The following is a 13,276-nucleotide window of genomic DNA, read 5'->3' on the forward strand; positions in this document are numbered from 1 at the left end:
TCTGCAAGAACATGACTTTATCTTCATTGAACCCCACCGCAAGCTGCATTTTTCACTGCGCTATACAAACAGAGAGGGACTTACATTTAACTTTACTTCTCAATCAATTGACACGCACCAATACTACCGATATAGATACGTAGCTTTATTTAGCCGGTGATACAAAATCTAGATTCAAGTCTCCTTTTTAGGCTCTATGCAAGTTTATGTAGTATCTTGTAGTCATTGTGCTTAATTAGCTGAATTAGGAAGAGTTAAACAACGTGACCCGCGACTCTCCTCATATGCAGTCGTATTGATGATGCAGTATACGCATAATAGCCAATACCGCTAAGCCGCTCTCCCCATGGGGAAACATAGCCCTATGTGTATATATGGCCTAATCACAAATTCGGATTTGCGGAACGTCGCTGAATCTGTACAAGGGCGAGACATGGTGATAGTCAAGCATACTGCCATAAGGCAAAAATAGAGTTATAGATTTCATGAAAGGAGTGATAGATAATACTGGCAAATGCTAATGAGATATATGCTGTAAAGCCGGACGACCGGATCTTTGACAATATCAAGAGTAATATTTAAGCAATCGTTTACCGTCGTTGATATATTCGTTGTCATCAACAAATCAAATCATGACTATGCAAGCTTTGAAGCTTCTTGTTCTCGCCGTGCCGGTTCTGGCCCAATCTCAGGTTTGGGGGCAATGTAAGTGATAACTCTCATGGATATCAGGTTTTCAATTATACTCATACACCGCAAAGGTGGTGGAATTGGCTGGACTGGCCCAACCACATGCGTTGCTGGCGCGACCTGTGTAGTCAACAATTCTTACTATTCTCAATGCATCCCTAATGGGCAAGCATCATCAGCTGCAACAACCACCACTTTGGCCACCTCCACAACCAAGACGTCGACACCAGTTTCTGGAACTCAAACATCAACAGCTGCCGCTTCATGCTCTGCATTACCGGGTTCCATATCTCTCAAGAGCAATTCTAAACTAAACGACCTGTTCACAATGTTTAATGGAGATAAAGTGACTACAAAGGCCCAATTCGCGTGCCGGCAAGCCGAAATTTCTCAGCTAGTCCAACGATACGAGCTTGGAACTCTGCCAGGACGTCCTGCTACTCTTACAGCGTCTTTTTCAGGGAATACGTTGACAATTAACTGTGGAGATTCTGGGAAGTCAATGTCGTTCTCTGTAACAATTACCTATCCTTCATCAGGATCGGCTCCTTATCCTGCAATCATTGCCTATGGTGGCGGCAGTCTACCAGCACCTGCCGGAGTTGCCATGATCAACTTCAACAACGATGATATGGCGGCTCAGGTTAATACTGGCAGCAGAGGTCAAGGGAAGTTCTACACCCTCTATGGAAGTGGACATTCTGCAGGCGCAATGACAGCATGGGCTTGGGGAGTCAGCCGCGTAATTGATGCTCTCGAACAAGTGACGGCGGCAAGGATTGACACCACGAGAATTGGGGTGACGGGATGTTCGCGCAATGGAAAGGGTGCCCTGCTAGCAGGAGCGTTCGATAACCGCGTCGCATTGACACTTCCCCAAGAGTCGGGAGCAGGTGGATCAGCATGTTGGAGGATCTCCGATTACTTAAAGTCGCAGGGAGCGAATATCCAGACCGCATCTGAGATTATCGGAGAGGACCCTTGGTTTTCAACTTCTTTCAACAGCTATGTTAACCAAGTACCCGTTTTACCATTTGACCACCATTCTCTGGCCGCATTAATTGCCCCAAGGGGGCTATTTGTCATTGATAACAATATCGATTGGCTGGGCCCGCAAAGCTGCTTTGGATGTATGACTACAGCACATACGGCATGGCAAGCTCTTGGAGCTTCAGACCACATGGGCTATTCCCAAATTGGGGCTCACGCACACTGCGCCTTTCCGTCGAATCAGCAATCTCAGCTGACGGCTTTTGTGCAAAAGTTTTTGCTCGGCCAATCGACGAATACCACCGTCTTCCAAAGCGATTTTACATTTTCACAAAGCCAATGGATCGACTGGACCGTTCCAACTTTAACTTGAGCAATCAACCACTGCGTAGATAGGAGCTGCTACTTTGACTATCGTCTTCTTTGACACACTTCTTTGAGAATATGAAGGCTTTTGTTTACTTACACAAATGAACTTTAGCTAACAGCGGATATAATTTATATAAATGTCACCTTCGTTAGTGCTTTGTTATTTTTCCTCGTTTTTGTGTAAAGTGATATGTTAAGCAAAATGCTCGGTTACAAGCGAATACGAGTGACTTCCATTAGCTAGGTAAGATATAGTGCCAATCCCATAGCTATAAAGGTTTGTTTAATCATAACCTAATCTTTATCCTTTCCTTCATATCTAGTCATAAATGGGAGACATAGTAGGTAGAGCGGTACATAGTCATAGTTGTAGACTCACGCTGGGTGCGTTATGTTTCAGTACGTACTCAGGTTGATCTAAACCTTTATACGAAGTAAATTCTTAGCATAAGCACGCGGTTTCCCATATATAGAGGCATAGATGATGAATCAAAGACGACTGTACCACAAGACATAGAGAATTAATGAGTTTTTGCATTGCGCATCAGCCACAGCACGGCATCGCCATAACTTAAAATAATGCTTGAATTTGTCTATGCACTAAACTTTGCGGTTAGCGAACAAGCTTGAAAAAGCTAATAACACTTCCATCGATACTATTGCGATGTACCTAGCACGTCAGACGACCAGCATTACCTAAACTGCCATTTTAAGAAGTTGGTTAACATTGAAACTATCAAGAAGGGGACGTTTTCCGCTAACTTTTTCCACCAATGCAATGGCTGAGAATACCGTGATATCCATACGATCCAAAAAAATAGAAGGCAGTTATTCACAGATTATGCCATCAATCCCGTGCTTGCAGGCAAAATGCTACCTTGTTAATAACATTTTGAAAACGGCATATATTCAGTCTATTGCTTACCATCGAGTACATAATTAGTTTGCCCGCGCAATTCACTATTTGTAAGCCATAAAATGCGACCTGGTCAGTAGCCTTTTTGTGTGTCAATGATGGCTAAGATATCTATTGGTGGTAAAATGAGTGTTGCTATTGAATCGTACCTATCTTCAACAACTATTGATTATGACTAGCACAGATTAAGCAGCTGAGGTAGAGTTGCTTCTATTGCCATCCTAATGAAGCTATGGCTTATTACCGTATCCGAAGTTTCCCATACTGACATACCAAAACGGCCATGGCTTCGGAAATTGTCTGATGGGCAGATAAGTATAAATATTTGAGGAACTTCTAGGTCTCGGAACTGTTTCTCCTCGTTCTTTCTGTATTGTTGGACTGTCTTTTAACCAAGCTTTCTTCCAAACGACTATGGGCATTATCAACATCTTTACCGCCGCCTTCGCGGCTTTGCCTCTCGCAATCGCCACACAGACTTTCCAAAATGGAGGTACTACAGCCGGATTCGACTATGTTCGACACGAGAACCAAGGCCAAGTTCTGCAAGTAGCAGATATCACATACAAAGGCAATTCGGCACTCTTGATGCAGCAAACATACACGCCCGGCTACACTGGCCGATACCACTCCGAGGTTGATCACAACCAAGGCTATAAACGCGGAGATGAGCTATTCTACGGCTTCATGTTCCGCTTGTCGTCCACTTGGGAATTCGACCAGCAGTCTTACAACATCGCTCAGTTCATCGCCGATCGCCCTGGAGCTGGTTGCGACGACGACGACTGGATGCCTTCCTCACTCATCTGGCTAGAGGGCAATCAACTCAACTCGCGAATCGTCAGCGGCAATTACCGCCAGCCGGACTGCAGCCGTACATTCACGGGTACCGGAAACATTGCTACTGTTTCTGCCGGCACATGGCACAAAGTTATTATCCAAGCTAAATGGGCGAGCGACAGTTCAGGCTACTACAAGATGTGGTTCGATGGAAACAAGGTCTATGAGCACTACAATATTGCCACAACAACCAACGATGATGCCGTGTTTGCATTCCGCGTGGGATTGTATGCCAATGGCTGGCATGACGATAAGAAGATGGTTGGTAACCAGGGATTCCGTCAAGTGTGGTACGATGAGGTTGCTGTCGGTACCACTTTCGCGGATGTAGACCCTGATCAGTACGAGTAACGATTTAGTGGATAGCTTAGTGGTTTAATTAAAGATATACTTTAACGCATTTAAGAACAAGAGAATCATAATTTCAGGTCACCGCATGAAGTCATATTGTTAGGAGAGGATATTCTTTAAAACATAAAATGACTATAATGCAAGGTGGTGTCAATATAAAAACAAAGAAGCTGCGACGCAACTAGTTAGAACCTAGTTGCCACAAAGAACGTAAAGAAAGAGAACTCCCAGCTCTGCGAGAAAGAAGGCAGAGGAAAAAAAAGTCCTTTCATGAGATCAGCTGCTGTCTATCAACAAGATCGCGATTGACCCACTACTTCCTCCACCACTCTTCTTGTGTTGCCTAGTCCTGACAGGTGAAAATTGAAGAAGGTATAAAGGATCTGTAGGAAGACATTATTAATTGATGAAAGACCAGCAATCACGAGTACAGGAAATACATAGCAGTATATATCGACCAATGTGACATTATGTATGGATGCTGTATCCACTACTCAGTAACGTAAGCAAGACTACAAATCATACCCAATGATGAGATACTATTTACTTAATAGTATTGACAATTCTAACTAACTTCACGGCTTTTTCAAAAAGAAATCACTCATATATATGCCATACTCCATACGCCCTACGCCATATACTAGGTACCTATATAATATAATGCCTCTCAGAGAACAGGATTTACAACAGCGCGTTATATTCTAACGTCTGTTACTCAAGCAATATAATGAGCAGCCAGTATTATTACGAAATCCAGAGTCGCCATTTATTTTCAGTCTTCCGCGTTCAGTACGTCCGGGTATTATGTATGCAATAGGTACAGGAACAGTTAGCCTTGCTGTTGTCATGGGGTGAGTTTAGCTGCAGCCTTAAGTATGGCTACTCGTAGCAAGATGTCAACAGTGACGTTCAGGGTCAACATGCACAATAAAAGCAGAAAAGACAGATTGAAACCTTTAGATACCGAATGTATTGAAAAGTTGAGCTATATACTAATGCAAAGTATGTACACATATATACATGCGCCTAGAATAAATAAGATACCGCGAATGAAGAAGGTTTATATACATCAAAAAGCATACATCGACTCTTGATATCGATATGCTTAGAAGTTGACAGAGCCACAGCTGTTGGGGTTGCTGTCGCAAGTGCAAGCGCTGGGGGCGTTTCTCCAACCGGTCAAACGGTTGGCAATATCGCTAGCATAGCAGTGGGTAGCAACGTTGCTCTGGAGGTTGCCGGTGCTGGAGATGGAGCCAGAGTTGTAGATACGGGCAGCACGGTAAAAGGCCGAGACGTCGCTGCGGCCAGACTCGTTGATGCAGTTGGCAAGGCCATCACCATCGTTGGTGCCGGCAGTTCCCTCGCTGATCATCTGGTAGATGGTGGATGAGGGGCAAGGGTTCTGAACGTTGTTGTTCTCGTTGCAAGTGGCACCACCGTTGTGGTCCTGCATCAAGCCCGGGTTGCGAACACCGTAGTTGGTGGTCCAGACGCGGACACAGCCGCCAGACTCTTGCATAATGACAGCAAGGATGAAACGGTGGTCGACACCAGTGGCAGAGGCAGCAGCCTGGATACCGTCCCAGATGGCTCCAACCTCGGGACCGCTGTCGTTGGGGACGCCCATCCAGTCGCAAGACGAGAACATCTGGTCCTTGTAGTTGTTGAACATGTTCTCGAAAGAAACCCACCGGCTCTGGTCGGGCCAGCCAGCACCGGTGCTGCCGTCACCGAGGTACAGAGTGTACTGGTCAACACCATCGCCAACACCATCAGTGATGTTGGAGTTGTCGTATCGGGCCACGGGGTTGTTGACAGTCTCTCCGGTGGATCGCTTGCCCTGGTCCTTGGCGGCAGCAGGAGCAGCAGACGTCTTGGAGGCAGTGGTCTTAGTACGCGATGGCATGTAGTTACCGCCGTTGACCTTCTTGTGAGGGTAGGCGTGATCAGGCACAGGGTGTCTGGCGCCGTTTGTGGCAGAAGGCGGGTAAGGCACAGCCATGGCAGCGCCAAAGAGCAGAGAAGCGACGATAGCCTTGTTGACCATTTTGATTGATGCGTTCAAGTATTGCAAGAATGGGTTATTGAAGAGGTCAGTCTGTTGATTGCTGCCAAAGCTGGAGTTGAGAGTGCTGGTGTCTTGTCTAAAGAGCAGGACGGTTGTCTGATATATATACACATCACGGCTACTACGAAAGGCTGAGGAGAATCATATGAACAGTATCAGCTTCCTATTAAAGCAAGTATGTAATCTCAACGATGCCATCGTCGGAATCCAATAGTAGCCTACTAATCATCAGCTTACACCTCTGTTGGCAAACAAAAGTGAATAGAGCATTGCGGCCTCTCCATGGTGTTCTTAGCGGCTCCGTTAAACCCCTGTATTTCAAACTCGTTTCGCCTTAGAGTTATACATGTAAGGCTACTTGGTAAGGCCTTTCATTTCATGGGCTGTCAAGATGAGTAAACACTAGTTACATTTTACCTATGGTGGCCACCCTGACCAAAAAGAGCAATTACGGATATCGCTAGGTAGCAAGAAACAGGCTTCAAGTACTTGATCCATCAAACAACCTTCCCCTAAATGATAATACTAGGACATGAAAATTTCCATCCTTGGGTAATACCTAGATAAAATAGCGCTCCTTGCAACTACTCCTACTTCTACATCTGTTGCAGGCCGTCTGCATTGATGATACGTTGTGGAAGGGGAACTACTTTGTTAGTTCGCGCCACTCAATTAACTGTACATTTGGGTGTCTATTGCGGCTACACACCACTTAGCTTGCAGAAGGAGCTTATAATTTAAAAACGGCACAAGCTTAATATCGAGAGCCCGAATGGAGAGCCTATTCTTGGGTTTCCTATCTTAGCCTTGCCAGATTGAGTTGAAAAGTCCGTACAGTTGCCAATGGTACCTTACATCTCGCCTATCCCTGTCCACTTGTGGCGTTCGTCAGATCGCAGTAGGCCAGGCACTGCAATCTGCCCTGAGCGCCTAGTCGCCTAAGCCCCCTGTCAACACTGAAGCCTTGAGCTGCAATAGGTACCGGAAGGCTGGCCTTTGAGACGCCGGTACAAACATATAGGTCACGCCTTAGCGCGGATCTCGGCAAATTCTGCGGCGAAATCAGTTGGCGTGGTGAGAATGTTATGCCGAATACAGCAGGTGGATGCATTGGAACTGCAACGTTTATAGAAGGTAAGCAGCTTCATTTTGCGGCTTGCAATTCTAATCGGCTAATCGCAAGGGAAAAACGAATGCCTTACCAGTTCAGGGAGGTGCACGCAGCCTTGGAAGATGCCACAGCTAGGACCATGGTGCCGAGCCGCTTATATTCCTGGCGGCTGTGTACAAGTAGAAGCAACGCAGCAGCTATCGTACAAGTTGTGCGGTAGTCTTGGCCGCTTCTTGTACGGGGTTATGAATGGAGCACCCTGAATGCGCTCGCTTCTGTGCCGTTGAGCACTTTCGTCGAACAACTCGGCCGAGTTCGCTTTCTCCTTCCTAAACGAGATAATTGACTGTATAAAGCAGCCGTCGGTAATTAATGAAACGAGGCTGTAGGAAGTACCTGGGTATAACCAGAGGCACTACAGTATAACGAGTACCTACGCCAGGTTACTAACTTACTCGATACGGAAGGCAATGGCTGCCGATATCCGTGGGCCGCTTCTCAGATGGACTAACTGGACACGAATCTACCTGACTCGACGTGCAACTGGGCAATCTCTACCTGCACGCCGGCAAGTAACGATGTCTTATTGGCGGAATAGATAGATTGTTCAATTACAGAATCTAGGCCTAGATACCAAAGATGCTACTAACATCCCAAACTAGGCTCTCGCGGTCCATGTGTAAGCACCTCATCTCAATTCTGTAACGCCAATACATGCACCGAGTTAGTGGCCACTACTATAGAGTCTATAGAGTGACATTCCGTGTACTGCATTAAGCGGCTCACGGCGAAATCTCCGTAGTTTCGGCATCCCCATTCCGCTGCAACGCTCGCTGGGTACATATGATGCGAGTAGCGTGAAGAGCCCCTGCATTGTTCATTTAGGGCTACGATCGGCATTTCGCAGCGGCCGTCCCATCTAAGTTAATCGCACGTTTGTTTTCTGCTTCTACATATGAGCCGCTTCTGAGGATAGTAGAGTCCATACGTTTAAGAGTTACTTTAAAGAGCTAAAGAGAAATTGCATTTAACGGCCTTTTTAATAATAATCTTTTACTTGGGAGAACTCGACAATCAGCTTAGGGTGTTCCGAACCGTACCATGCCATCACAGAATACCTGTATCCATGACCTGCTTGAAAATGACTAAGCGCAATCTGGTTTTTATTCGCATTCTTAGCGTGTCACTACATACATCTAATCAATATTCATACGGGTGTACATAGTAGCTTGGCACAGAGCTCGGTTAAGGAGGTTCGGTGGTAGCCTATCCTCTACAGGTGTCGACAGTTGCGAGAACATCTCCGGACAGTCCGTCGAGTGAGATTTAAGTTTAATCGACCTTCACATGATGGGTGAACCGATCCTATTTCAGCATTTCAACGTTACATCATTTGCATATACCACCTAGCATGTCATGTGGTATTGTCATCCGTTTGTGAAAAGGGAAACTGTGACTAAAATCACCTCCCATTTCCTGTCACAAAATCCTACTCATAGTGCGAATAGATGCATCCTATGGCAGGATGCTAGCTTCATCCGAAGGAAAGGCAAATGGCTCAGTTAAGTAGTAATAGGAGCACAAGTATAACCTCTTTTGGAAGCTCTGGAATCCCTCGCTTACTATTCACATCCTTGGCGTATAGACTTAGTTAGACTGCCGGCTAAACTCGATATCAGGCACCAGGGCCATCGATTGAGTTTTTTAAAGATATTCTTGCTTCATGCAGTTCTCGGAACCCTCATCTGCAAGTTAACTGCTCATCTCAAAATTGATCAAGGAGACATAATCGTTTCGCCCTTTTAGGTAGTTGCTGGTCTAGTATCAAGCTTGTCTTTTTTCAGTTCAATCTACTGCGATTATTACAACAAGTAGATATATAATAGTAGTTATCAAAAGCAGCACCCCAAACCCAAAGGATTTCTTTGGTATAAGTAGGACTATGATACAACTTCAGCTAAAACAGCAGAACAAATTTCACTTCCAATAAATCCAAGTTAAATGCTACTACTGATACTACCGTGGCGCCCAAGGATGTCTTGCTGTAAGAAAAAAAAAGTTAGTCGCTAGACCTTAGCTGGTGTTGCATATTAACTAATCACACTTTCCATACTTAACACGGACTGAAAATGCTAATAGCTCAAAGGTGAGTATAAAATTTTCTTTTTAGTAGAATAAAGATTGAAACATACAGTGGTGTGTAAAGTTTCATTTAAGCTTCACGAGACCTTGTTTGAAGATCTGCGCTACCCCAGGGGATCTGCGCCCGCAGGGCAATTCCCAAAATTCACGGCGTTCGTGATCGACAGTCGATCATACAACGCACAGGGAGCTAATAAACTGTAAACGAAAACGGGTAAGATAAACATACCTAGAGCTTTAGCAATATCTTCAGTGTGTTGTACCGAACATGGCTGTCAAACTCAACTATATGTCTGTTTTGTTCCTGCTTCGTCGCGCAGTGGAGACTTATTTTGTACTTGACTATGACTTCTGCCTAGTAGATAAGTTGTCAATTGAGAAGCTCATCTTGCGCAAAATACATTCTTTTTCTTTAATTCTTTCATTCTTTTTGGTTTCACAGTGTCCACCATCTTTTTCGTCTTTTCTGTTTCAGCAAGCCCATTACGAACTGTCAACAGACAAGCACCCTTATACATGCGCATTGGCACCCACAAGAAATTGGCCACGACCTTGGGGACATCGAATGCACAATTGATCTCTCCAACAGCACTAAGTAATACTGCCATCGTGATTTTTTGTTTTTGGGTCGCTAGAATAGGAGACAAAGATAGTACTGTTGCTATGACAGTTTTCCGTCACATATAGCCATACTTTTATATTGTTATGTAGAGCTATTACCGTTGTGCAACTGACCTCTCTGACATTTCTTTCCACTTCCGGGTCTAGCTCTCTGTTCCCCTAACATAGGAAGCCCGTGCTTTGTACTAAAAGTAGTTTCGGTTGTTCTTGAAACCATCTCTTATCTACGCTGTAATATCAGTGACTAATCACAGTCTTCCATATGCGCGTTTCGCAGATCGCTTCCAGGTTTCCTATTGTAATTATTTTCTGCTTGTTCAGAAAACTATCTATCTTGCCACCATGGGATCAAGACAACGATGGTTATGTACACAGCTACAGGGTAAAGCAGCTGTGTCGAAAAAGGGGGATAGCACATGTAATCATTGCTGCTTCAACAGCGGTAAGCGTCAATGTTAGTGCTAGCTTACCTAAGCAGCATAATCTGGAGAAAATATTCGATAGTATTGCTGCCTTGCTGTGGCCACAACCGCGTCGCAACCGCGTCGCCATCGCTGTATTCGCTACAAATGACGCGTGTTCATCTATCCGTGACATCGAAAGCACCTATTGAGCAGGAGCTTCTGAATATTGGTCAGAGAAGCGCAACCTGCATTATGTTTTCCCAAAGACAAAACTAACCTCGCCTCACGCAAACTGGACTGCGAGATTATGCGACGCTATGGCAGATTCCTCCATATCGGCGTTGTCCAACGCATCGTGAACAACAAAATGAATGTTCTTGACCCATAAAGTACCTGCACAGATCCCTTGAGAAGGCGACTTACCGCACAAACAACTTTGTACGCAACGTCGCCACTAATGAGCTTAGCTGCACCGGCCATTGTCTCTTAAGTTTGTGATAAAAGCCAAAGCACCGTCTTTGCCGATACGACCAGTGCTTCGACAGTGCCTCGACAGGGCTTCTAGACATGCAAATGGCTTCACAGGCGCCATGGTCAACCATTCAAGTGGAGGCAACACAACCTATCCCGCCAAGATCAGAAGACAGGAAAACGGCCCTTTGAATGTAATTTCTAGAGCCCTTCTGAAGGTCGCCAATCCCACTTCGGAGGTCACTTCCATACGCTTGACTGGAGTTTAACACAGCCAATCTTCTGCCGTTCTCCATGCATCTGGGGTTGGACCGTAGAGGAGCTGTTACCTGAAGCACTGAGATCGATCTCTTGTCCCAGAAGTCTAAGATGGGTAAGATTAAGACTTTGGCGATGTTTATTCTCTTCCAACACCGGTCAATATTGACGTAGTAGTATTCTTGATTCGCTGAGAATGGTTCATATACAGCTTTGTTTCCATTCTCCATTGGACTTTATTTTCCGAGTTCATGTAGTGTACCAAATTGAGCGACACAACAACTGCATCATGTAAAAAGCCTTTTGACAGTGAATTGGGAGTAGAATCGATGCCATGGCCTCCAGCCTCCCGCATAGCATCCCTTTCACATGGCTTATCACGAGAATAAAAAGGAACGTTGTTTTTACTCTCAAATCCTGTCTGTTGATCGCTCATTCGGTTAGAATCAGCTAAAGTAAGCAACCTTCTTAAAGCATAGCAATACAAAAAGCATAATAGAGTAGCTGAATTACTGAGTCATTCGATAAGATTACTACGTCTCTATTCGAACCACCGAAAAAGGATAGGGTAACGGCAAAGCAGCGATCTGGAACGAATTTCAACTCATGGTCATCCCTTTCTCCAATACCGATGTTAATTACTCATTGAAGCAAGCACAATCTATGATGCAGCTTCCGCTCGCTCAGCGGCGAGCAGCTGGGTGAAGGTATCCCTAATAGTTTCCCTCAGCGTCAAATACTTCAAGCCCAGGATCTTCTCCGCTTTGCTACCATCCACGCCATACGCATCCTCTATCCACCCAGGTTTTCCTTCAGGTAGTCTCGTTTTCAGTTCGGGAAACTCTTCGCGCGCAATGTCTACCACAGTTTGCCATCGGAGAGATTGCCCAACCCAAAAACGCTGTCCACCTGCAGACGGCACTTCGAGAGCAAGGAGATGAGCCGCGCTGACCTCTCGTACATCAGCATATCCACCAAAGTCAAATTCAGGTACCTCTTTGGCGCCTAACAGATTGTAGATCAGCCGAACGCTCTCACTCAGATTCGCTGTGGACGTCAACTCCGTGGCGTAAGGACCAAAGATCCACGGCGGAGTAATTGTGACTACGTCGAAGTGTGCGCCTTTGTGCTTATCAGCCCATTCCCATACTGCTCGTTCGGCTAGTGCCTTCGAGGCACAATACGCGGTAACACCATCTGTAGCAGGGTCGGCGGCCTGCTCATACGTGATAGGGTTCCAGTCCTTCTCATTGTATACATAGCCAGCTCGCTTTCCTTTGGTGACATCTGCAACAGAAGCGTGTGATGAAGTAATCACCACTCTTTTAACGTCTTTCCCATGATGCAGGGCCGCATCCAGGATGGCGACAGAGCCTCTAATGGCGGGTTTGAGGAGGTCTTCCTCGTTGTCTTTGGGCTGGAGGTTGAACGGAGACGCAGCGTGTATTACGCCGACCACATCCTCAAACGCCCCCTCGTATGATTCAGGCTTGGTTATGTCGGTAGCAATAACGTAAGAAAGCTTTGGCGCGAATTCGGGAAATTGTTCAGCGAGCTTCTTGAAAGACGCCTCCGATCGCACAACGGCGCGGACACTATGGCCTCGAGCAAATGCTTCCTTTACCAGTTGACCACCAAGGTAACCGGTGCTACCAGTAATAAGGATAACCATTTTGAAGGAAAATGTCAAGCGCAAAAGCAATATGTAGATCTTGGAGTGGGTTGTAAGATATCAAAGTCTTTGGACTGATGTATTGCTGACCCTAGGCGATCAATTAAGTTTGCTGACCCTAGGCGATCAATTAAGTTCATCGTTTGGGGGCCAACGAGGGGTTTTATACTCCAAATATGTCTAGACATCTTATCTTGCAAAATGAACTAGCCTTTTAGAGACACTGAAGAGTGGCATCATGTTATTGTGACGTCTGGAATGCTCTCCGCTTTCACTAAAACAAATAAGTTACCAGCATATAATAAAAGTTCTCATATGGCGTCATCGCGCGGAGTGGCTGCATAAAGACAAGTAGGATTGTACTGGTCTT

General features: G+C 45.4%; 4 protein-coding genes across 4 annotated transcripts; 2 read left to right on the forward strand and 2 right to left on the reverse strand.

Moving 5' to 3' along the window:
• Positions 1–632: 632 nt before the first annotated feature.
• Positions 633–2,053, forward strand: TGAM01_v206868 (Cip2; the record flags this gene model as incomplete). The annotated part of the gene is made up of 2 exons (XM_018804376.1): positions 633–705; positions 762–2,053. 2 exons carry the CDS (start codon positions 633–635, stop codon positions 2,051–2,053), a joined length of 1,365 nt encoding a protein of 454 aa, XP_018662491.1.
• Positions 2,054–3,379: 1,326 nt separating this feature from the next.
• TGAM01_v206869 (hypothetical protein) lies at positions 3,380–4,156 on the forward strand (the record flags this gene model as incomplete). Its single annotated transcript, XM_018804375.1, has 1 exon — positions 3,380–4,156. One exon carries the CDS (start codon positions 3,380–3,382, stop codon positions 4,154–4,156), a length of 777 nt encoding a protein of 258 aa, XP_018662490.1.
• A 1,105-nt stretch (positions 4,157–5,261) lies between these two features.
• Positions 5,262–6,206, reverse strand: TGAM01_v206870 (hypothetical protein; the record flags this gene model as incomplete). Its single annotated transcript, XM_018804374.1, has 1 exon — positions 5,262–6,206. The coding sequence occupies one exon, from the start codon at positions 6,204–6,206 to the stop codon at positions 5,262–5,264; it is 945 nt and encodes a 314-aa protein (XP_018662489.1).
• A 5,689-nt stretch (positions 6,207–11,895) lies between these two features.
• TGAM01_v206871 (NAD dependent epimerase/dehydratase) lies at positions 11,896–12,906 on the reverse strand (the record flags this gene model as incomplete). Its single annotated transcript, XM_018804373.1, has 1 exon — positions 11,896–12,906. One exon carries the CDS (start codon positions 12,904–12,906, stop codon positions 11,896–11,898), a length of 1,011 nt encoding a protein of 336 aa, XP_018662488.1.
• Positions 12,907–13,276: the final 370 nt, after the last annotated feature.

This window comes from Trichoderma gamsii, assembly GCF_001481775.2.
Source record: "Trichoderma gamsii strain T6085 chromosome Unknown Scaffold_24.2, whole genome shotgun sequence".
Taxonomy (NCBI): Eukaryota; Fungi; Ascomycota; class Sordariomycetes; order Hypocreales; family Hypocreaceae; genus Trichoderma; species Trichoderma gamsii.